This window comes from Dipteris shenzhenensis, chromosome 14, assembly GCF_047967505.1.
Source record: "Dipteris shenzhenensis isolate YYH24624 ecotype China chromosome 14, Dip_SZ_1.0, whole genome shotgun sequence".
Classification (NCBI taxonomy): Eukaryota; Viridiplantae; Streptophyta; class Polypodiopsida; order Gleicheniales; family Dipteridaceae; genus Dipteris; species Dipteris shenzhenensis.
Window position 1 is genome coordinate 19,331,087 of NC_141609.1, and position 24,674 is coordinate 19,355,760.

The window sequence follows — 24,674 nt, forward strand, 5'->3', positions numbered from 1 at the left end:
TAATTTGGAAGGTCTACATGTTTGGATTGCAGAGGAAATCACAAAGAATCAGCTAAGGAACAAAAGCTCAGAACTAGCAAAGGTGAAGGCGGCCAGAAAGAAGGCAAATGGGCTGTCTACAAAGATGGCAAGGCTTTGATCAAGGATTCTAAAGTTAAACCAATAGAACTGTAGTCTATAACTGATGTATGATCTACAAATGTGAACGTTTTCTCTTCGAGATGTTTGCAAAAGTCAGTTATAGAGGTTTCATCTTCAGCTTTCAAATGACACTGATGATTGATGATTGCCATTTCATAAATGCTTCATGATTTATACAATTTGAATCATCAAATGGTTTGTTTGTAGCATTTTACAAATTGAAGTCATGGACAATGGGAGTTTTGGCACTTATGGCATTTCTAGGGTTTTTTTGTCCTTTGGGGGTGTCACATATGAAAACATGATACGCACGTAGGAGCAACGTAGCAAAAGCTTGTATACTTAACATTCTTTGAACATCTGCTACATTTTCTGTATGTTTGGAACTATGACAAAGAGTGAGTAAATCGGGAGCACCAGCATGAGAGGAGGGGGAGGGAAAGTGTAGCAAAAGAGAGGAAGAGAGATTTTGAGGATCACAACAACAAAGATCTTGAAGAGCAGGGAACAGAAGCTGCACGAGAGAGAGTAGGCAGCAAGGAGGTTGTAGGGATGCAAGGAGGTGAAGAGATGGGAGCAAGCTTTGGGAGGTTGCAGGTAGTCCTGGGACAGCAACTATGTGATGCGAACTGAATCGATCTAACTGCATGACAAACTCAAAAAACAAAGCTAGCTTGATAATTACTCTTAAACAGCCTATAAAACTACAACTGGTAGACTTCAATTCTTCTAACATAAAAGCTGTTCACCTAAATTCCAAACATAATCCACAATCTCTGAAGTGTTAGGCAAATGTGATGCTAGTTTTGCAGCTTATGAAGGCTGCTTCTCTACTTTTTGGTCAATCATTGTTTTTAAAAAAACGACAGTCCGCCAGGGACCCCGACGCTCACAACAGCTAAACGGCGTAGCTTTTTCCTTCGATGTAGAAGAGAAAAACGTAGCTTATCTTCTGAACAACAAAATTGCTTTTTACCTCGAAATGATCTAAGCAAACCTCGAAAAGTTATGGTTGATTCTTTTGTTTTCTTCTTCTTTTGTTTACTAGTTGAACCAGGTGTAAAGGGAACTTGACATGGTTATATCTTGTCTTTTGAGACATAATAAAAAAAATGTTTTTTCCTTCCAAAAAAAAAAAAGACATTCACATTTGTTTTGAACTAATTCTTTGTCTCCCCTCTCTTGTTGCTCCTCCTTGTGTTGTCGGTCTCTCCTGCAACCTTCCCCTCTCTACCCTCATGTCTGCTTTCTCTCGTCTCTTGACACACCTACTCTTGCTGCCCTACCCCAGCTTGTGCTGCCCCACTCTCCTGCAGCCTTCTCCTTTCCCCTTCTCTTTGACTTGCTATCTGTGCTCTCCTTCTATCCCTAGTCCCACTTGTGGAAGTTTGGAGATGGAGAAAGCTTAGCAAAGTAAGCCCAAAGCTTTCAGAAAGCTTCAAATGTTTCTCTGGATAGGACCTTGGGTTTGTGTAGGATAGCAGATCAAACTGATCTCTCTTTGACATAAGGATAATGGATCTCAATGTGTTTCATGCATGCATGAAATACACGATTCCGTGCCACTGCAATAGCACACTATCAGTGATTGGGAGTATCTGAGTAGTAGCTGTCCCACTTTGGGACAGCTATTAATGTACATTCTTCTTAATGAAAGGTTCTTTTACAAAAAAAGTGGGTGACACAAAGGTTGCAGCTTGTGCATAGTGATGTTTGTGGATCCATGAACATTACTTTATAGATGATTTCTCTTGATTCACATGGGTCTTTCTCATGAAAGAAAATTCTGAGGTGTCTCATTGGTTTCGTGAACCCAAGGCTTTTGTTACACCTGTCCGAACTGAGAGTGAGTGAGACCGATTTCTTGTCCTCAATGATCTCATCAATGCTGTTAAGTTGATCTCTCAAATCTAAAAATTTTGGCACATGCTCCATGATGGCCGCTCCTTCTGCTCCAGATCTGTCCCATCCTACTCCAGATCTGTCCCCTTCTGCTCCTCTTCTCCAGATCAGATCCTTCTACTCCAGATCTGTCCCATCCTACTCCAGATCTGTCCCCTTCTGCTCCTCTGCTACATAACAGCTCCTTCTGCCCTAGATCAGTTCCTTTTCTTCATCCTATTGCTATTCCAGATAGCCTGAAGGTTCCTTCCTCAGAGCATGCTGGTTTCAGCCATCTCCAAGGGCAGCTCCAGCTCCCATCATCCTCGTCATCATTGAGCTACACGGAGGACTGCGTGACGCTCCCTCTGTGGCTATCTGTTCTACTGTCTCTCTACAGATTCACCTCAGCCACGGTCCTTCAGACACGATGGCTTGAGGTTCTTGTATTCAGTTTTTCATATTACCGACAGGCACTATGTTTTCTGAGTTCCGTTCTTCAGTTGTATCTGAGTATTGTCTATTTTCTGATCGCTCCACTGCAAACCCTATGGTTTCTCTATCGTTTCTCTATATGGTATCAGAGCCATGGTGATGAGAGCCATGGAGATCAGAGCCATGGTGATCTAAAGACCCCAGATCTCAGGTGATCTAAAGATTCTGCTTCTTCATGGAGGCCATAGGTACAGGGAGCATCACTCCTATGAACATATCAGTTTCCTCTTCATTCCGCTGCGCACTAAGGGAGAGACCTCCATCTTCTACTCCCATCCCTCCCTCCCTTTCAGAACTCCATCTTCTACTGCCATCCCTCCCTTCCTTTCTTACCTCCATCTTCTACTACTATCCCTCCCTCCTTTTCTAGGTTTCTGGCTTGACACTCCCCATTCCTTCGAAAGAGGGGGTCATGACACTTCACCTCTACCACCATCGACATCCCTACACGAAGCTCCAAGCACACAATATTTGCCCCTCAAAATTGGCAATTGAGAGGGGGTATTAAGCAACTAAGCAATTCCCACTTTACGGGGCAATCAAATGGCTTACAGGCCAGCCAAAAGGCCAGCTCTCTCAGCCAAACAAATGGCCTGCAAGTTCAGCTGGTCTGGCCGACCAGATCTGGCCGACCAGTTGGCTGACCAGCTGGCAGGCCCACCGACCAACTGGCAGGCCCAACCGACCAGCTGGCCGACCAGCTGGCAGGCCCACCGACCAGCTGGCCGACCAGCTAGGTCTGGCCTATAAGAGGCCTTTGCCCTCACTCTTCTTTTTCACTCTTCCTGGACAGGACAGGACCTGCAGCTGATCCTCATCTCCTCCATCTTTTGCTGCAGGCCCGCCTGCTCCATCTACCTCTCCTCTGCTGTCTCCCTCTCCTGCCTCTCCTTCATGCCTCCTGGTTGCTTCATCCTCTACTCCAAGATCTGCTCCCAACTTCTGCTCCTCTGCTCAGATCTGCTCCCCTACTTCAGCTCAGCTCCTTCTGCTCCAGATCTGTCCCATCCTACTCCAGATCTGTCCCCTTCTGCTCCTCTTCTCCAGATCAGATCCTTCTACTCCAGATCTGTCCCATCCTACTCCAGATCTGTCCCCTTCTGCTCCTCTGCTACATAACAGCTCCTTCTGCCCTAGATCAGTTCCTTTTCTTCATCCTATTGCTATTCCAGATAGCCTGAAGGTTCCTTCCTCAGAGCATGCTGGTTTCAGCCATCTCCAAGGGCAGCTCCAGCTCCCATCATCCTCGTCATCATTGAGCTACACGGAGGACTGCGTGACGCTCCCTCTGTGGCTATCTGTTCTACTGTCTCTCTACAGATTCACCTCAGCCACGGTCCTTCAGACACGATGGCTTGAGGTTCTTGTATTCAGTTTTTCATATTACCGACAGGCACTATGTTTTCTGAGTTCCGTTCTTCAGTTGTATCTGAGTATTGTCTATTTTCTGATCGCTCCACTGCAAACCCTATGGTTTCTCTATCGTTTCTCTATACCCCCCACCCGTTGCTGCGTGCGCTGCCCCCCCCCATGCTGCTGCCTATGCTGCCCCCCCCCCCTGCTGCTCCCGCGCCGCCCCCCCCGCGCTGCTGCCCCCCCCCCCCCGCACTGCTGCTTGCACCTCTCTCCCCCCCCCTCCCCTCTCCTCCTCTCCCCCCCTCCTTCTCTCCTCCCCTCCCTCTCTCCTCTTCACTCCTTCCCCTCTCCTCATGCTGTCCCTTTCCCTTCTCTCCCTTGCTGCCCTCCCTCTCCCCCCTTCCAGCTCCCCCCTTCTTCAACCTCCCTCCTCCTTCAACCTACCCCCTTCTTCTTCTGACTTGCTCTCTCTCCCTCCTTCCTTCACCCTCTCCCTTCAGGTGTACCCCCGTTTTTTGGGGGTCTCCTGGGCATCAGGAAAGCGGACAGAGTTTTTTTTTTGGGTGTGTTTGAGTCGGCCTTTCCCACCTCGATTGACGAATGTGCACCCATTCAGTCAATCCGTTACCGCACAAACTGGCCGCGAGAATCGTCACATTTTCAAAAGACAAGCTGCAGCAGTTGCAAAAGGACTTGGAGCATGAGTGTTCCATGACTCTCTTCGCACGCATCTTTGGTTCACACCCCTCTAAATCACAAGCTAGAGATTGGATGCTTGCGGCGCTTCCCTAGGAGCTCTTCCCCCACCTTAAGGATGTTCGGTTGTTGGGACGAGGTTTCTTAAGTGTGCCTAGATTCCTCGGACGTCACGAGAGACTTGCTACAGGATGGGTTTCTATTTCTAGGCTATAGAAGGATTTTTTTGTTTCCCTTTCAACTGGGCTTTGACCCAGTTGAAGAGGACAAGCAAGGAGTTTCTGTTTTCATCAGGTTCCCTGGTCTCCCCTCAGTTTATCACCGGCTTCTTTCAGTTATTGGCGAAAGGTTTGGTGTGGTAGCATAGATCCCCCCTCTTCCTGGCGAGCCCTCTTCGGCTGCTGAGGTGGTCAGGATGGATGGGGTACCCAATATTTCAGATGACCACATCATGCTACAGCGACCCGATGGGTCATTCATCCGCCAGAGATTTGAGGTTGCAGGTCGGCAAGACTAGTGCAGGATTTGCAGATCCTCGGGGCACTTCGCCAGAGATTGCCCAAAGAAGAAAAAGAGGCCCATAAAGCAATCAGCTTGTACTAGCTTACGACAGAGAGCATGAGCAGGACCTACCGCTCCACAGGCAGCGCCTCAGACATGAGCTCCCTCTCCTCCTAGGGTTGCTCGAGTCCCTCCTGCACCCCGCACCACCTCTGGCCCACGGTGGGTTAGGCCCTCTACTTCAGATCATACTTCCACCACTTCGGAGGCATCCCCCTTGGAGCCTCGAGAGGCAAACGCCTTGGAGCCTAGTGTTCAGGAGCCTTCTTCCACTCCACCCCAGGATCAGGTTGTACCTCCCTCAGTAGCCCTGGTTGTTGGCACCTCGTCCGCAGCACTTCTTGATCAGGACCTAGTACAGGTGCCTCCTTCCGTGGATAGAGGGAAGGGGGTCTTACATTCTCTTCCTGCTTCGGTAGGAATCCTTCGGACCCCCTCCCCAGGACTGGCTCAACAGAACTCCTTTTCCGCTCTTGAGGACCTCTCTGACCTCCCGGATGATGATTTTGTACCTTTCACTTTGAGAGAGCCAATTATCGGCATCCCTATTGAGAGATCTTTCTCTCTCTCACCTGTGGACTTTCCTCCCCTTGGACCTCGTGTGTATGACAGGAGGTCACAGCTCCGGTGGAGGGTTCTTTTCTTTTTCTGCCACCAGGTCGGGTAAGGTATTCCAACCCGCTTCCTCCCGCCGATGAGGATAGCCAGCTGCAATATATAGGGATTGGGCGGCATCCCTCATCGCTGTCGCAAATAGCTGATCAGAAATTAGCTTCATCCAGGTGTGTCAAGTGGTTCCTTAGACATTCTTTTTCTTTAGGAACACAAACTGGATGCCAAAGATTGCTCCAAGTCAGGTAAGCTGTTTTCAGGCCGGACTTTTTGGCTTCCTGCCTCGGGAACTAGAGGAGGTACATGCATATCATTTTTAGATTCTATTCTCCCTCTGGTCATTGGACACGGTACCATCACCCCCTCCAGGGCCCAGTGGATTTTACTTTTGATTGACGGACGTAAGGTTGGTTTCCTCAACCTCTACGCTCCGAACAACAGAGGGGACCGTGTTCTTTTTTGGAAAGAGTTGCTCTCGTGGGCTGACATTGCAGATTCGTGGATTATTGGAGGTGACTTCAACATGGTTGAGGCACCATCCGATAAGCAAGGGGGCAGAGAAGGTGGTATTCATTCCCTCGAGAGAGCAGCTTGGGATGCCTTCTTGTTCAGGTTCAGTGGCAGAGATGTTTGGTCTGACGATGCATTTCATATTTAGTCTCAGTCACTTTTGTTTTCATGGTCGAACCGCAGGGTGCAGATGCGTATCCATGCTCGGATTGAAAGATTCTATGTGGATGACTGGGCTCTTGATAGAAGGGGGACAGTTTGCATTGCACCTGGTGTTTCCACCTCCGACCATTTTCCGGTAGTTTTGTCTATCTCAGAGCCTCATCTGAGAGGACAGTCTCACAGTATCAGGATCCCCAATGCCTTATATACGGATGAGACTCTCACAAAGGCAGTCTTGGAGATCTAAGTTTCTCACTTGCAGGGGGGGATGGCTGTTCCTTCACATGTGGCTACAACACTTGCCAGTATCAGTGACTTTTATCACTCTGTCGCTAGTGCTCGGCGAGGTGAGGTACTTAGGCGGGAGATTGGTATCCGCCGGCAGTTGGTAGCCTTGCAGAGGAAGGAGCAGGGACGACCATCAGATGCTTGGATACAGGAGCGCCTTATCATGCATCATCTTTGCCTCAGTGGTTTAACAGATTGGGATGACATACTTCCAGGTGCTTTATTCGCCTACCGAACGGCGTACCAAGGCGAGTAGGTATTCACCCTTCGAGCTGGTCTATGGCCTGGAGGCCGCCATGCCTTATGAATTTCATCTTGACACCCATCGGGTGCTTCCGGACAAGGATGACAACTTCGAAGCTTGTACGATGGAATGCTTGTGGGATCTGGAGGCATTGGTAGAGCATCGACGTGAAGCAATCTTCGCTGAAGAAGTGTGGCAGAAACGACAGAAAGCATGGCATGATCGAAACCTCAGGAAGAAGAGGGAGTTGAAAGTTGGTGATTTGTTACTGTTGTATTCGAGTAAGTTTCTCAAACACAAACCTAAGTTTGTAAGTGGAAGGACATGACCATTTTTCATAGCTAGGCTTATCCCAATTGGAGACGTTTACTTGGCCACTTTGGAACACACGTGCACTAGTGAACTAGTCACGAGTCAAGAAGTACCATGTTCAATAAGGAAATACCCTCCTCGCCCTTGTATATCCATTGTTGCCTTCTCTTTCCACCCGGCATTACTTTCTCTTTCTACACAGAGTGCCACTTTCTCTCTCTAAATGCCATCTCCTCTTTTCACCCTGGTGTCACTTTCTCTCTCTAAATGAGAACTCCCCTTTTTACCCCATTGTCACCTTCTCTCTCTAAATGGGACCTTCTCTTTCCACGCCGGTGTCACTTTCTCTCTCTAAATGAGAACTCCCCTTTCACCCACTGTCACCTTCTCTCTCTAAATGAGACCTCTTTCCACAACGGTTTCACTTTCTCTCTCTAAATGAGGACTCTCCTTTTCACTACGGTGTCACCTTCTCTCTCTACGTGGCACCTTGTCTTTCCACACGGCGTCACTTTCTCTCTCTAAATGGCACCTCTCCTTTTCACCCAGGTGTCATCGTCTCTCTTTGCATGGCACCTTGTCTTTCCACACCAGTGTCACTTTCTCTCTCTAAATGATCCCTCCTCTTTCCACTCTGGTGTCATCTTCTCTCTCTACGTGGAACCTTGTCTTTCCACCCCGATGTCACTTTCTCTCTTTTTTGTAGAAACGGTTGGCTGGCCCGTTTTGAGACCGCCATTGTTATGCTCATTGTATCAGTTATCTTTAGTCTCATAGACCTTCACGGTCTCCCGAAGACTTTAATAAACTTTCTTTCTTTCTTTCTCTCTAAATGGCACCTCTCCTTTCCACCCCGGTGTCATATTCTCTCTCTACGTGGAACCTTGTCTTTCCACCCCGATATCACTTTCTCTCTCTACATGGCACCTCCCCTTTCCATCCTGTGTCATCTTCTCTCTCTACGTGGAACTTTGTCTTGTATGGCCTTGCTCTGCAAATTTGTTGTGAGAGGTTTGATGCCTGGACAAGAGCCTTGGAAAGATTTTTTCCTACGCAGCATTCAGTCTTGTACTCCTCACAGGGGAGATTGGATGGACAGCTCCAAATGGATTTTTACTTCAGCCCATCTTAGATCTCCCTCTTCCCCTCTCATGGCTTCCATTCTGAAAGCTTGGGACAGCTTCTTCAGAGACACTCTTCGGAGAGTTACGCCCTTCGCTCGCGAACAAATAGACAGGCAGCCAGTTATGTGGGATGAATCCATATTGGATGAGCATGGTAGATCACTGGGTGTGTCACTTATATGAAGTGGTCTAGATGAGAGAGTGGACCTGCTTCCACTTTAGGTGCCCGGAAGGTTTTTAGACAGCTTACAAAAGATCAGAGACTCTTATCAGTTGGCCACCTCAGAGGGAGTGCAGTTAGGATGCAACAAATAGAGGCAGCCATACCAGCAAAGTGTATAGATACAGATGACTTACCGATCACAAAAGTCCACTTGGTTGGGAGCTTTTTCGGGGACGGGTGTTGATGAAAGGCACCGAGAGAAGAGCATCCCCTTCTTTCGTTACACAGTTAGAAATGCCAGGAGATTTCAGCTTAGAGGCCCTCCAGAGCTCCTTATTGGGATAGTTTTCATATTTCTGCAGAGGTGCAGAAAAACATTTGGAGGCGGCTTTGGAAATCCCTCAGAAATAGAAAGATCACTCTTTTCTTTTGGCTTTCTATTCATGGAGGGATTGCAGTGAACCTGTGGAGATCCAGGTTCGGGGCTGACCCTACTTGTCCTCTATGCCACGCAGCAGTCGAGTCAGTCCAGCATTGCCTTTGGGAGTGCAGACAGGCGAGGACGATCTGGAAGAGTGTTACCAAGATTGTTTGCATATTCCTAAGAGCACCCTTCTTCGTGATCTGTGGAGTCATGCTCTCTCCAAGATGTTCTCTTCACTCCTTTCAGAGCTGCTCATGCCTCAGTAGACACATCTTGGGAGATTCTGGCTAGCATTGCAGCATGGCATATTTGGAGGGTTAGATGTACGGAGGTGATTGAGGCTTCATAGGTTCACCCGTCCCAATCTATGGCCAGTATATGGATTGATATTATACACTTTTTTTAAAGTGAAATCTTTATATTTCTGTTTGGGAAACCTCAAAAGAGGTAAAAACCCACCAATAAGTACAAGAAAAAAAGTTTTACAAGTAAAACCTCAGAGCAAAAGTCATGAGGTAGCCAAGTAAAAGTGACATATCAAGCTGGAGGAGGATCAAACACGGCATCCTCCAGCTTCAAGTTGTTGCTCTGTAAAAACTGATGCAGTGATGAAACCACACCATCAATAAAAACAAGCTGTTTTTTGCCCTTGTGATTCTTCTTGATATAGGCTGGTACGCGAAACTTTTTAATTAGAGGGTCAAAAACCTGTTGTTAACATGGGATGAAAAGATTCCAGTAAAAAGGATACTTCTGCATCCCGGACAGAAGAAAGCTCTGGCACAGGCAGCAAAGGCAGAGAAGCTAAATCAACATCCGTATCTTCCGATGAAGAAGCTGCAGCTGATAAAACAGGGATTAGCATTTGAGCTTCATTCGGAGGATCAATTTGAGTAAGAGCAGAGGCAACATCCTGAGAGAGAGCCTGCATATCATCCTGTAAAATGCCCTTTGCAAGGGGTACATCCATATCCTGAGTAGAAGGAAACTAATGGTGCTCAACAAGGGTGCAATCCTGAGCTTCTTCAGCAAGAGGAAGATTTGCCTGTGATTTATCAACCTTCCTCCAGTAGTGCTTCGGAGCAGTAGAGGGCTTCACCAAAAAAGCCTTAGCAGAAACCGGAGGAGAAGGGAGAGTAACCTTGACAGCTGAAGAAGGAGCAGGAGGACTGGGCCTGGATGTAGAAGGGCAAGCACGCGCAAAATGACCAACCTGTCGGCACCGATAACATGCAGTGGGAAAAGATGCAAAGTGGAGTCTGATGCGCATCATGTAGAGGAGCTGCAAGTTCAGCAAAATGCCAAATAAACCTTTGGTATCAGAGCTTAGGCAGTGGTCATGTACTCTGTGCTTTCTCTTGTTGAGTCTCTCCTTGATTGAGTCATCTTGTCGTCTTGGCAGCCAATGGACCTGACCCTCCTCCTAACTTGCATGAGTTAAGTGCTCTCTTGTCAAACATTGCTCAACAGGTTCAAGTGCTGGAAAGCAACCAAGCAGAAACTCATGACATAGGGCCCCAATCCCAAGGAAGAAACCGTGCGGACAACACCAACTCCAACAAGAAGGGAAGATCATCCTCTTCTTCCCCTCCTCGAGGTAGACGGCGTCATTGGAGTCCATCTCCTTCGAGACGTCCACGGAGACGAAGGTATGCAAAGCATAAGGTACCTTTTGGAGATAAGCTCTTCAAGTTTACCAAGTACAAGGGAGAGGACAAGCCCGAGGTCTTGCTGGCCTGGATCCGAGACCTCGAGTATTTCTTTGAGGGAGACGAGTACGAAGACAAGGCGAAGATCCGGTTTGCCGTCCTGCACATGCAAGACCGTGCTTCACTCTGGTGGGCAGCTATGGTCAACATTGGATAGCAAGCCCACACCTAGAAGCGCTTCAAGAAGAACTTGATGAGGCACTTCCTGCCTAAGGAGTCTAAGAGAGATACAATGGTGCAGTGGGACATCCTCCGCCAACGCCAAGAAGAGAAAGTCAGTGAGTATGTTGATCTTTTTTGGGATACTTTGCTAAAAGTTCAAGCATTCAGTAGGAAGGATAAAAAAGAGCAGCAAAGGAAGTTCTTTGCTGGCCTACGGTATGTTGTTCAGCATGAGGTGGACATTGCCACTCCTACTTCTCTCGAAGACACCATCAACATCGCCTTGAAGGTGGAGAAGAAATAGTCTTTCTCCAATAAGCGGAACGGCAGCAACAACAAGCGGAAGTCCCAGGGAACCTCTTCCAAGGAACAAAAGGGTAAGGAGACAGCAAAGGACGCACCAAAAGAGCAAAAGTCAGCCAGCCAGCCTCCTTCGAAGAAAGCAGCCCGCACTTTCAGCTCATTGTCTCCACAACAGAAGCAAAAGTATTACTCCGAAGGGCGGTGTTTCAAGTGTGGCGAGCGAGGCCACAACTTCTACGAATGCCCTCAAGCTGCCAAAAACAGCAGCAACAAAGAAGTAGCCCCCAAAAAGCCAGTTTTGGTAGTTAACAAGGTGGAAGCACCTCCAGAAAAGGGAGCTGTAAACGACACCCATAGTTTGTTGAAAACATGGGGTCAGGTAAAGGATCAATCCGCTTTGTTTTTGTTCGATAGTGGAGCTACTCACAACTTTATTTCTCATGACATGGCATAGAACTTGGGGATAGCCCCAGAGGATAAAGGAGAAGCCTTGGAGGCAACTGCAGCCTTCAAGAACCAAGAAGAGAAGGTATACCCCATCATCGGCAAGCTTCGGGTACACATCCAGGGGTACTTGGATCATCTACCCTTCATGGTGGCACCACTTCAAGGATCAGATGTAATTCTCGGCATGCCCTGGCATAAACAAGTCAACCCCCAAATCGATTATGTGAAGAATATTCTAACCCTCCAACATAAGGGTAGAGATGTGAGCATTATAGCGGGAGTTTCAGGAAACACCATTCCTATGGTAAGTCATGCACGATCTCCCAATTTGCTTAAGAAAGGAGTATGTTCTTTTCTAGTGTTTGTACGCGATAAGCAACCAAGTGAAGAAAAGTCAGATCCTCTCACAAAAGAAAGATTAGATTTCCTTAAGGAATTCTCTAGTTGCTTCTCTCAGGAACTTCCTAGTCACCTCCCTCCTGAGAGACCAGTGGATCACAAAATTGACATAGTTCCAGGGTCTTCACCTCCAAATAGACCCCCATATAGAGTTAGTCAATCTTAACAATGAAATCTTCAATCAAGTCCAAGAACTCTTGGACAAGGGATTGATCCAACCGAGTAGTTCTTCTTTTTGCTCTCCTGTCTTACTAGTCCAAAAGAAGGATAAAACCTTCAGGATGTGCATAGACTATAGAGCCTTAAACAAACAGACGGTTAAGAATCGTTTCCCGATTCCTCGTATAGACGATATCTTTGATCGTTTAGGAGGATTTGAAATTTTCAGCTGCATAGATCTTAAGAGTGGCTACCATCAGGTACGAGTTGTACCTGAGGACATTCATAAAACAGCCTTCCGAACCGGTAATGCCATTTGGCCTTACCAATGCCCCAGCCACGTTCAATCGGTAGATGGAAAGGTTGTTCAGGAACTATAGATAGTTCATTGCCGTCTTCTTTGATGACATCCTCATTTTCAGCAAGATTGAGGAAGAGCATAAGGAGCATCTAAAGATTGTATTTCAAATCTTAGCTGAAAATGCTCTTCACATCAATGAGAAGAAAAGTGAGTTCTTTCTTCCTGAGATTCACTATCTTGGTCACGTTATCTCACGAGAAGGTGTCCGTATGGACCCAGCCAAGATACATACAATTGTAGAGTGGCCTGACTTGAAGAATATCCATGAGGTAAGGTCTTTTCTAGGCCTATGCTCATATTACCGAAGGTTTATTTGGCATTTTGCTGAACTTGCAGCTCCTCTACATGATCTCACTAAGAAAAATCTGAAGTTCAGATGGACCCAAAAAGAAAAGGACTCTTTTAATGCTCTAAAGCATGCCCTGACTACAGCTCCTGTACTTATCATTCCTAACTTAAGGAAACCATTCCTACTAGCAGCTGATGCCAGTGGCGATTGCCTTGGGGATTCTCTTATCCAGGATGGTCATGGTGTGGCCTTTGAAAGCCGACGGCTAAGAGATGCTGAACTTCATTATGATATCTATGAAAAAGAACTCTTAGCTGTAATTCATGCTCTCAAACTTTGGAAACATTATCTTTTAGGGATAGATTTTCATGTAAAAACGGATCATGAAAGTCTTTAATATTTTCTAACTCAACCTCTGATCAGAGAGAGACATATGAAATGGTCTACCTTTCTGCAATCATTTCATTTTCAGATACAGTATACTCCTGGAAAAGAGAATGTAGTGGCTGATGCCCTTTCTCGTAGACCACGGCTTCACCATATTTCAGTTCCCTATCATGATGAGCTAATAGCCCTCAAAGAATTCTATGAGGGAGATGCTGATTTTGCTCAGCCATGGGCACATTTGAAAGATGGAGGCACCCATCATGCCTACCACATCAGGGATGGCTATTTATTCATGGAGAACAAACTATGTATCACAAAGCAGCTTAGATCTAAAGTGATGGAGGAAAGCCATAATTCACCCTATGCTGGTCATAGGGGTATTGTGGCTACTTTTTCAGCCATGGATAAATTTTTCTACTAGCCTAACATGAAAAAGGACACTGCTGCGTACATTTCAGCTTGTCTCGCATGTCAAAAAGCTAAGTATGAGAGAGGAAAACCAAAGGGTTTACTTCAGCCCCTACCCATTCCTGAGAGACCATGGGAACACATCACCATGGACTTCATTACAAGAATTCCCAGGACCAATCAAAATCATGACATGATTTGGGTGATAATAGATCGATTCAGCAAGCAAGCCCACTTCATTCCTTGCAGACAGAATCTCAAGGCACCTGAAGCTGCCCATTTATTTATTAGACACATCTTTAGACACCACGGCATGCCCAAGTCTATAGTATCAGATAGAGACTCAAAGTTCACTAGTAACTTCTGGCAGGCTTTGTTTGAGAACCTTGGAACTCTTCTTAGTTTCTCCTCAGCTTTTCATCCTCAAACGGATGGCCAAACTGAAGTTACGAATAATACACTCTTGGATTTGCTGAAATTTTATGTGCATGACCAGCAAACCTTTTGAGAGAAATTCCTTCCTCTTTTGGAGTTTGCTTATAACAACACAATTCATTCCTCCACTGGAAAAGCTCCTTCCGAAATTGTATATGGTAGATCTTTACCAACTCCACTCATGCAAACAAAAGAGAAAATCTTTGCCGCTGATCAATTCGTGGAGGATTATGACTCTGCTTATGCCACGGTTGGAGCAGCCATTTAAAAGGCACAGGAGAAACAAAGAGCAGCTGCAAATAAAAGACGGAGGGCGTTTGCAGTGAAAGAAGGCCAATGGGTCTTATTGAAATTTGAGAAAGCCCGGTTAAAAACCAAAGTAGGCAAAAAGCGCATCTACTTCAAGCTATCCTTGCAATATTATGGTCCTTTTCAGGTGTTGCACGTAATAAATGATGTCTCAGTCAGATTGAGACTTCCAAAGCATTGGAAAATCCACGATGTCTTCCACGTAAGCTTGGTGAAACCCTTCATTGGGGAACCACCTCAAGAGAGCCCACACTGGACGATGCACCTGAAGTAGAGGACATTGAGATCTTGTTGATCCCAGAGCAAATTATTCTGCATAACTTCACTACGGGACGTCGAGGCACGACTCGCAAGATGTACCACCGATGCCCAATGGGTGGACAGAGCTACATTTCAGGAGTGTCCTGAAATCCCGGATGCTTATGAGGAAGCATTTCAGTTGAGGACAACCGAATGAAAGACGGAGGAAATGTCATCCTGCTTCAACATGTATCCACTTGCTTGGTACTATTTCTTTTTGTTTTTCAATAGTATGCTTATTAAGAAATGAAATGTTTTCCTACTGTTCAGTTACAGACAATGGGGACTAGGTCTAGCATTTGAGGGTGGACCCCCTTGCTTGGGGTTATGGGCATTAGTGACCCACAAGAGTGATGGCCTCTCTTTGAGAGAGACATCTGGAAACCACACCCCACCTGAGTACCCAAACATGGGACCAATCAAATGCACAGATTGCATACTGACCTAGGAACCATTCAAGAGAATGTTTCCTGAGCTTTGGGTGTGGGCCTGGCAACATGCCAAGAGTAATGGAGATACAAGATAAGACGACAAAAAAATGAGCTCAGTATGGCTCAATTATGACCTTAGAGTACGTCAATAGATAGTCCAAGCTGTTAGGAACCCGTGGATGCGATTAGAATTGAATTCTGACAACTTTGAAATTTTAGGGTTTTTGGGAGTGACACGTGGCAGACTGCCACATGGAATCTGAGCTGGCAGGTCAGTCCACCTGTCCCACACATGTGGCAGCATGCATGGCAAGTGGCAGGGCATGCAGGCCAAGTGTTTGGCCCCAAATCTGGTAGATTTGGGGCAGGTTGTGGGCTGTCCTCTTTGGGACTGTCCACCTTCCACTCTAAGCCTGGGGGGGGGAGGGGCTGAGCCTATAAAAGGCGGCCTCTTCCCTTCATTCCCTACATGAAAAATTCGTCACTTTTCTTCTCTCTCCTTTTGGTTGATGCAGCAGAACCTCTCCAGCTCCTTGGGTGCAGCCAGCTTCTCCCCAGGCCATTCTCTCACCTCAGCAGCACTTTCTCTCTCTATAGCAGCACATTCTCTCTCTACAGTTCCAGCCCCTCCTCTCCAGAAATCTGTCCCCTCTCAGCTCTTCTGGAACAGCAGCAGCATCCTCTCTTCTTCTCCTAGCCTGGAGCAGCCATAGCCCCTTTCTCTCTTCTGCTGCAGTCTTTCTCTCTCTACTGCAAAATTTCTCTCTCTACTGCTCCAGCCCATTTCCCTTGCAGAAATCTGCCTTTCTGTGCACCTCTGGAACAGCAGCAGCTCCTCTCTTACATCCCCTCCCTTGGGATCAGCATTGGCACTCTCTCTCTACAGCTATCACTCCATAAAGGCTTTCTCTCTCTAGCCTACAGGCTGTTTTTCTAAGCTGTTCTCATTCCAGCCCCATTTCCACACTCTCCTCACCCAAGGTAGCTTCAGAGGCATCAAGAACTTCATCTACAAAAGGGTCAAGTCACGAAGGGAGCCTGTATTGTCAAGTTTATCTCATTTACAACACTATTTCATGTTGTTTCTACTATCTTTCTAGAAACTAGTGCTTGTCTCTAATGTTGGATGTAAGTGGTGATTGTTGCAGGCTTCTTCCTTGTGGATTGGGCAAGCCAAGAGATGAAACCTGAGCTTGGAGTCCTCCTTTTTGTTGTCTACCTTGCACATATGCTCTTGAGTCTTGTATCTAGGTCCTAGGTTTTCACTGAGTTCCTCAATTTGGAAGGTGCATTGCACCTTGGTCTTGTATCTCCATTTTCAAGAATAAAGTGAGCCTGGATAAGGGGGGGGGGGGGGCGGGGGCGTCTTGGCCCCTCAATCATATTGCGATTTCCCATGATGTCACTTTGTGTTTAAGCTGTATAAGTCTTAATTCCAGCTTAATTGCAAACTCTTAAGTTCAAGTATATGTGTTTGGCAACTCGCAATCATTTCATTCAAACGCCTCTGCAAAATCCGTTGTTTGAATTGATAGAAAGCACCGAGTAGTTTACACACACTGATGGCCATCTGGGCGAGCATGCAGGGATCCTCCAAAGCAGCTACAACCAGGAGGTACCATTTTCAGAGTTTGGAGAGGATCTCCTTTCTTCTCTAAGACTATTTCAGGGTTGAGGTGGCATTTTCAGCCTCCACCTTGGATTTTTGTTAGCTCTTTTTGAGCTGTTTTTTCTTTCATGCATGTCATGATGTACTCCCGCATTTGAGCTTGCTCTTGCGGCTTTCATTCATACTTAATGAAGTCATCTTTTGCCAAAAAAAAGAAGAAAAGAAATGAAACCCTTTCGTAATTTGCTAGCATAGAGATTACTCTATACCTTATTCATTTCATGGTCTTGCTATGTGAACCGTTAGTCACCGAAACTATTAGCTGCAATAAAAATTGTCTACAAGGCCTATGGGATGATAGGCCATTATGGGTTTAGAAGCAACAATGTAACTCAACCAAGAATGGGAGCAGGAGGCATCATGAAGAGAAGAAAGAGGAACCATAGTGGAAACTTTGAGACAGCACCACCAACAAAAGCAAGTGGGTGCACCACTAGAAGTTGGAGGTAGTGACAAATATCAATGAAGCATAGGTAGCACCTTTGAAAAGCAGGATGTAGTACCAATGGAAGCATGAGGTAATCTAAGTGAAAGTAGGAGAAGTACTAATAGAACCACAATGTAGAACTAGTGGAAGCAAACAATGTGGAAGAAGAACATGAGACTAACTAGAGCAAGAGGCTGGACCAACAATAGAGGAAGCACTCAATCAAGGAGAAACTCATGGAAAAGAGTAGAGTAGCACATGCACTAGAAGTGCATGAGGTCATGAGAGACGTGTAGCCCCATGAGACATGTGGCTCATGAGGTTGATGCGAGGTGTGTGCCAATATACATGTTGAACGCCTCTTGGTTTGCTGGATGGCCTAGAGTAATGATTTTGGATATTTGCAAGCTGTGCCCCGCTACACATGTTGCATGTCTCTTGCTTGGCTGGAGATTCTATAAAAGCTATGAATATAACAAGAAAAATATAACAATTGTGAAAAATAGTATGGGGCAAGGAAAGTGCTCCATCCTTGTTAGGTTGCTAGGAAGCAAAGGAGCTGAGAAATTGAGCTTAGAAGCTTAAAAATGAGCTTTATTATTGCAGTAGCACTCAAGTGAAGTGTGGTGCATCACTTTGAGGTCTAACCCTCAAGCCTAGCCCGGTTGACCCATGGGACAAATTTTCAAGTTATAAGGTTGAATTCATGCTAATTAACTAAAGTGCACAATGTGCAGACTAGCACACACACTAGCCTACAAGGCCATACCAAGGGGCAAAATACCTATCAGACTCCCCTTCGTGGTATGGGTGAAGTTACCCTGGAAACGTCTCAGAGATACCTAGAACTTATGCCATGGTTGCACATGTTCATCCAAGAGGATATAGCAACCTATGGAAGTACAAGAGTGGCAAACTCACATAACAAATGGAATCAAATGTAAAGCTTGCCAAAGGCTTGAGACTTGGGTCGTGGAAGCACCTTGGTGAAGATATTGGTCACATTTTCTTGTGTCAAAACATAAGACAAATGAATATCCCCCGTTGACAGTCTCTCTCTTTGACTTAATAATAACGAACCTCAAAATGCTTAGTACGCACATGAAGCACTGGGTTGCATAAGTTCATCCTAGAGGATATAGCAATCTATGGAAGTAAAGGAGTGGCAAACTCACATAACAAATGGAATCAAATGTAAAGCTTGCCAAAGGCTTGGACCTACCATAGCTACTGTGATAGTCAGAGTGCTTTACCATTGCATGCAACCCAATGTTTCATGCATGTGCTAAGCACATTGAGGTTCATATTACTAAGTCAAAGAGAGACTGTCAATGGGGGATATGCACTTGTCTTATGCTTCCATGACCCAAGTCTCATGTTAGATCTCAAAGTGATGTACCATTACTTCAATTGTACTACTTGCACACTTGAGTGTTGTTGCAATAACACAGCTCGTTTTTTAGCTTGTAAGATCAGTTTCTCAGCTCCATTGTTTCCTAGCAACGTAAGAGTGGTATCAAAGCACATGTTCAGGACCTACCCTATCCATTGCCAGGAGTTTGGAAGCCTTTCTTCAAGGGAAAGTGAGAAATGACCTAGTTTCCCTAGCCAGATACATTCCACTGTGACTGTAAACACTGCCCTATACTCAGCTTCACAGCTAGAAATAGCAACTGTAGGCGGCTTTTTTCTGAACCAGAAATGCATGAAGCTCCAAGCATAAAACAATTGCCACTGTGCAACACTCTAGTGCCATAACACCCTGCCCAATCCCTATCTATGAAAGCATTTAGGATAAGTGAGGAATCATGGCCATAGAGAAGGACCAAAACTCGAGTGCCTTACAAGTATCGGAATACAAGCTCCACAGCCTACCAAGCTATGTACTGGGACTATGCATGAATTTGTTCAACTGGGAAACAACATACTGACAATCTGGCCTCATGTGACATAGATATATCAGGCATCCAATAGCATGCTGATAGAGAGTGGCATCAAATGTCTCAACAACAACCATCCAAGGCTCAAAAAGATCATTGCCTGGCACCATTGCAGATCAGGCACAAATGCAAAGAACCCAAAGAAAGCTAATTGAACTAAATGACAGCACTAGGCAAGTGCAATGTTTGATTCGGACCACACAAGGTCAATGGCTGGCATAATTTCAATAACTTGAATGAGCTGCAAAGAAAACACAAGGCACCAAAGCAAGTGTGCCAAAGAAAGGGTAAGGCAAGCTCAAATTCTTTGCAAAAAATTGATGCAACAGTCCACTACACGCAAAAGTGACTGCACAGCTCCTTCCTGAGAGTTTCAAAACTGCGTAAAACACTACTGAACTGCTCTAACCAGTCTGAGTCAGTAAAGAGAGCTAAACTGAACCTGCAAACTGAGCAAGAGCTCACAAACTAAGAAAACAGTACGAAAACACTTCGACATGTGTAACGTGTTTCTGCACACAACAGCTCGAGAAGGATGCACAAAACTACTTTGACATGGGTCTGAACAGCTGCAAAAACACTGCTGAATGCTCCGACCAGTATGAGTCAGCAAAAGAGAGCCAAACTGAACCTCACAACTGATGCAGGAGCTCGCAAACTGAGAAAACCTGTACAAAAACAATTCGACATGTGTTTCTGCAAAAAAAGCCCAAGAAGGACTGAAGTGGGTCTGGAGTTTGAACAGCTGCAAACATCACAGTAGCAGCTCAGAAATGCTGCTGCAGTAGCCAACCAGCACAAATCGGCTCTAGAGAGGCAATTGCACAGCCAAGAAATAGCTGTAGGAGGATCCAAAGGAAGCTTGACAGCTACTGGGAGCTGAGAGCTGCTTCAATCTGAATCTCACAGCAGGGAAAAGTTTCTGCAATGCTCCAAAAACAAGTCGCACAAGCAAGAAACAACAGCAGACAGTTCCAGACAGCACCAAATGGAGTCATACAGCTAGATACCAGCTCTAGGCAGCTGTAAAATGAGTCGCAACTGTGCAGAACGGCTGTTGCTGATGGTGTGATGCAGGCATTCAAGGATCGATCTCTCTTCTCTCTGTTTCCGTTTTCTTCACCTTGCTGTTTTTTTGTTTTTGTTTTTTCGAGTCACTTTTATTCTTCTCTCTCCTTCTATTTGATTCAAACTCTTATGCCCCTTTTCTCTTCTCCTTTTTACCCTCCCCCTGTTCCCTTTGTTTCATCTTTTTCATGTTTTTGATCCTTCACTTTCTTTTCTTGCACCAGGTATGGACTATTGTTGGTGATTTGTCAGCCATTACCATAGAGCATTTTCAACCGAGACATGGGGTTTTTGACCCTACAGTGTGCTTCTTTCATATTTTTGACCCTACACTATCTTTTCTTCCACTGTGCACAGTTGCTATTGTTGGCTAGTTTTCCCATAAAGCTTTGTCAAACGAGTCATAGGTTTTTCAACTAGTCCCCCTGGCTTGCTTGGTAAGGCTCATAAGTGTGTTTTGCAAGATCTCAGGAAAGTATCCAGCTAGGACTTCTAGAGGGGAGCAAAGAATTGGATAGGGTCTTAATAGATGATCACATACCAAGATTGAAGACAAACAAAAGAATCTTTACAAACATTCTTACAACTATTTGGGTTCTCTATGTCATTTGACTTCTTTTTGTATTCCCATTTTCATATGTTTGTCATCTAAACTCTGTTTCTATTGATGCTCAAATAAAGGATGTAAGTTTGTATGCAAACAGGTGAAACTTATTGTTCTCGGTGGATTGGGAGGAAGGTTAGATCATGAGTTCGCCAACATCAATGCTCTGTACTTATTTCCCAGAATTCGGATTATTATCCTAAGTGATGAAAGCATGGCCTTTCTTCTTCAGAGAAATTTTAAGCATGAAATTCTTATTGATCCATCAATTGAAGGTCCATATTGCGGTATTCTACCATTGAGAGGCCCTTCTAATAGCACGACGACAACTGGTCTCAAATGGAATTTGGGTAAGTAAACACTTAAGTATGGACACTCTTATCCTAAATAAGGCATTGACTTATTAGTATCATTTACCAGGTGCTTGATCAAATATATTATAGTAGACAATCATATGTGCAAAAGAAAATTGCAAGATCGGCCTTTAGGTTTTCTTGGGTGGACAAGTATTATTAATATCTTCAAGCTTCCATGAAATTTTCTATGCATGGTGGTTTTATCAAACATTACTTATGTGATATTTTCTTCGAAATGTTTAGCATGTGTTTAATTAATTAGACGTGGCTACCCAAAGAGAATGTGTTGTAAATTAAAGAAAGCTTTATATGGATTAAAGCACACACCTCGTGCTTGGTACTAAAGGATAGATGGAACATTTTTATCATGTCGCATGTTGTTGACATAGTCATCACTAGAAACAACAAGGATCTAACAAAAAAGGCCAAAGATAACACAAACCTTGGCTACATGCTTTATTTTTCGGAAATTAAAGTTTGGAGAGACAAAATAAAACATTTATTTGCCAAACAAAGTATGCAAATGAAATCCTAAGGAGATTTAGAATGGAGGATTGCAAGCCAATTAATATCCAATGAATCCATGAGAAAAATTAGTGAAGAATGAAAGGAGTCCTAGAGTAGACGTAACTTTATTCAAATAACTATTGGATAGGCTGATAAATCTAACTATAACTAGACCAAACATAGCTTGCATTGATATTCCAATATATGGCATATTTTCAAGAAATCCATTAACAAGTTGCTAAGAGGATTCTTGATATGTTAAGGGAGCATTGGCTCATGGAATTGAATATAGGAGAAGCAATGATTTGAAAAAGTCAAGATCCATTGATATTGATTGGTCTGGATGTCGAGATGATAGTAGGTCAATATCTTTATATTGCTTTGACAATGGATCTAAGTTGATAACTTGGGGCAACAAGAAGCAAAGTATCGTTGCTCTATGGAATCCAAGTATAGAGGAGCAACTTGTGAATTTATCTAGTTAAGGAGAATCCTTTAAAGTATTAGACTTGAGCAAAACAAAACTAACTTCTTATACAGATACAATCAGAATTGTATTAAATTAGCAAAGAATACAATATCCCATGTGCATGTGATAAACTTTTAAACAATGAGATAGATATAGTCTACTGCTTGACAAAAGATTAAATGGCAGGAGGATTGAGCACTCGACTATGAAGCTACTACTGCTCTATCCGTCTCCCCCATCACTCCGAGAGGTCCAGAGCATCCAAGAGCGCGAGAGGGAGATGTCACGCTTTGCACAGGAGCAGACACGCTTTACCCAGGAGCAGGCACGTCTCATACAGGAGCAGTCTCAGGCTATCCGAGTCCAAGCTGATCTTATTCAGGGGCTCCGACTGGAGATCTCACAGCTCCGACAGGAGGTCACTGTCATACGTACAGTCCCAGGGAGCACCCCAGTTGTGGAGGCACAGATTGCGAGCACGCAATTTGCCATTGAGGAGACGTCCAAATGGGTTGACGTAGCCAAACGGGAACCTACAAGGGTAACCGTTTTGGCTACCCTCCTAGAGCAGCAGCAGAGAGTCAGCAAGGCTCTCAACATCAGAGTACGTGGGATTCCCCGCACTGAGGCCACACCGATGGTAGATGCGCAGGCCTTTGTGACCACTACCCTAGGGGCAATTGAGCACAAGATTGAGAGAGCATGGCGGGTTGGGAGGGATCCCAACTGAGAGCAGCCCCTTATCATACGGTTCCATGACGCCTAGGCACGACTTTTGGCTTTACGTCGTAGGTCAGCCTTACGCGACCAGCCAACGATCTCCATGGATGAGGACCTCACTCCACTATAGGTTGAGGAGAGACGTTTTTTGTTACAGCAGCGGGATCAGGCCCGCAAGGAGGGGAAGTGGGCAGTAGTACGAGATGGACGACTCCTTACAGGCCCTCGTCGGGCACCCACCTCTCCTACTGCATAAGGAGGCGGGGTCTATGAGACCCAGACATCCGAGACCCTATCCTGTACCATCTGGAGCTGTAATGGTACCTTATGGTCAGAACCAAGGAACTTCTCGGAATCCTATATAGGTCACGACATAGTCTTTTACACAGAGATACATCAGAGTCCAGAGTGCCCATTACCGGTAGTTAGTGGCTATACATGGGAGTCTGCCTACAGAGATGAGACGAGGGATACATGAGGGGTTCGAGGGTTAGGAGGAGTCGCAGTCCTTTATAGATCCACACTTTTGGGGGCCATCTCAGTGGAGTAGAGAGATCCACACTCTAGGTTTCTCCGGATCCGGATTCAACACATGGATAGCCGGGATTTGTTTATTGCAGTCTGCTACTTCCCTCCCAAGACCTCCCGCTCTGCCAGAGATACTCGAGGGGAAGATGAGACATCCCCATTCACTGCTCTTTACCAATCCATTTTTTACTTCTCTAGCCGTGGGGAAGTCCTCTTAGTTGGGAACTTCAACGCGAGGACAAGGGCTCGTCAGGCACCACTTCTTGACTTCAGGGATGATTCCACTCTACTGCCAGACATTGACCTTGAGGAGGCAGGTATGCTACGAGTTTCAGCTGACAGACGAGGACCGCTCACATCTTATGGGCACGTACTATTAGACCTCGGCAGGATGCATGATCTTATTATCTATAATGGTCTTGACAGATGGCCCGCATCAGGTGGCTTCACTTTCTTTCCGCATGGGGGAGGCTGTAGTGTTGTGGACTATATCATGGGATCCCCTACCTTCACATCTCACATCACTGACTTTATCGTAGCACCTCTCCCTCCAAGGGCTGACCACACCTATCTTTTCTTTAGCATTCTACCCCCCGCCGCACAACACTTTCTACCCCGTTGAGTTCTTACTCCACCTACCATGATATACGCTTTGATCGCGATCACTCACCTACTTACTCTGGCCATCTGTACATACTTCTCGCATACATTGACTTTATACCCCTATTAGAGGATCGTGCTGCCCTAGTCACTCGCTCACTACACGAGGTTGCTCTTCACGCCTTCCCCCATACCACCCGCTCCACCTGCCCACCACCACCTGGGACAGTACCTTGTAATAGCTGGTACAATGATGAGTGTAAGGCTTTATGTCGTCGGCTGAGATTCGAAACAAAAAACAGCCTTTCAGGTGAACCAGAGATGCTACGCGAGTACCGTCATTTGGTATGCAGGAAGAAACTGGACTTTGTGCGTCAGAATGAGGAGGAGCTACTGAACATTCTGTTCAGTAACAACTCTAAGGACTTCTGGCATAGATTTCTAGAGGGACGATCCCCCCCACCACTCACTGACACTCAGGTGTGGACTGATTATGCACGCACGCTCAATGATATTCCAAATCAACCAGTCCCTAACCTATCACATATGCCACGTCCCACGTCATGCACCCTCTTCACTAGGGGGGGGGTAAAGGATGCCGTAATGAAACTTCATAATGGCCGAGTGAAGGATCATGAGGGACTATGCACTGAGTTCATTGCATATGGGATTAACTTCCTAGCCCCGATCTTAGCCAAGCTATTTAATGAAGTTGTTT

At 45.6% G+C, this 24,674-nt stretch overlaps 1 protein-coding gene across 2 annotated transcripts in view; it reads left to right on the forward strand.

Annotated features, from left to right (window-relative positions):
• The window catches only part of LOC147894306 (thiamine pyrophosphokinase 1-like), an 87,584-nt gene that overhangs the window by 43,293 nt on the left and 19,617 nt on the right, over positions 1-24,674 (forward strand). Inside the window, exons 6-7 of one of the 2 annotated variants that reach the window (XM_087385038.1) lie at positions 20,877-20,911; positions 21,009-21,126. In XM_087385038.1, the coding sequence (XP_087241164.1) occupies positions 20,877-20,911; positions 21,009-21,078 (105 nt within the window). In that variant the 3' untranslated portion in view covers positions 21,079-21,126. Of the gene's footprint in view, positions 1-20,876; positions 21,127-24,674 lie in introns of both variants that reach the window. The other variant, XM_087385037.1, reaches the window with a different exon arrangement.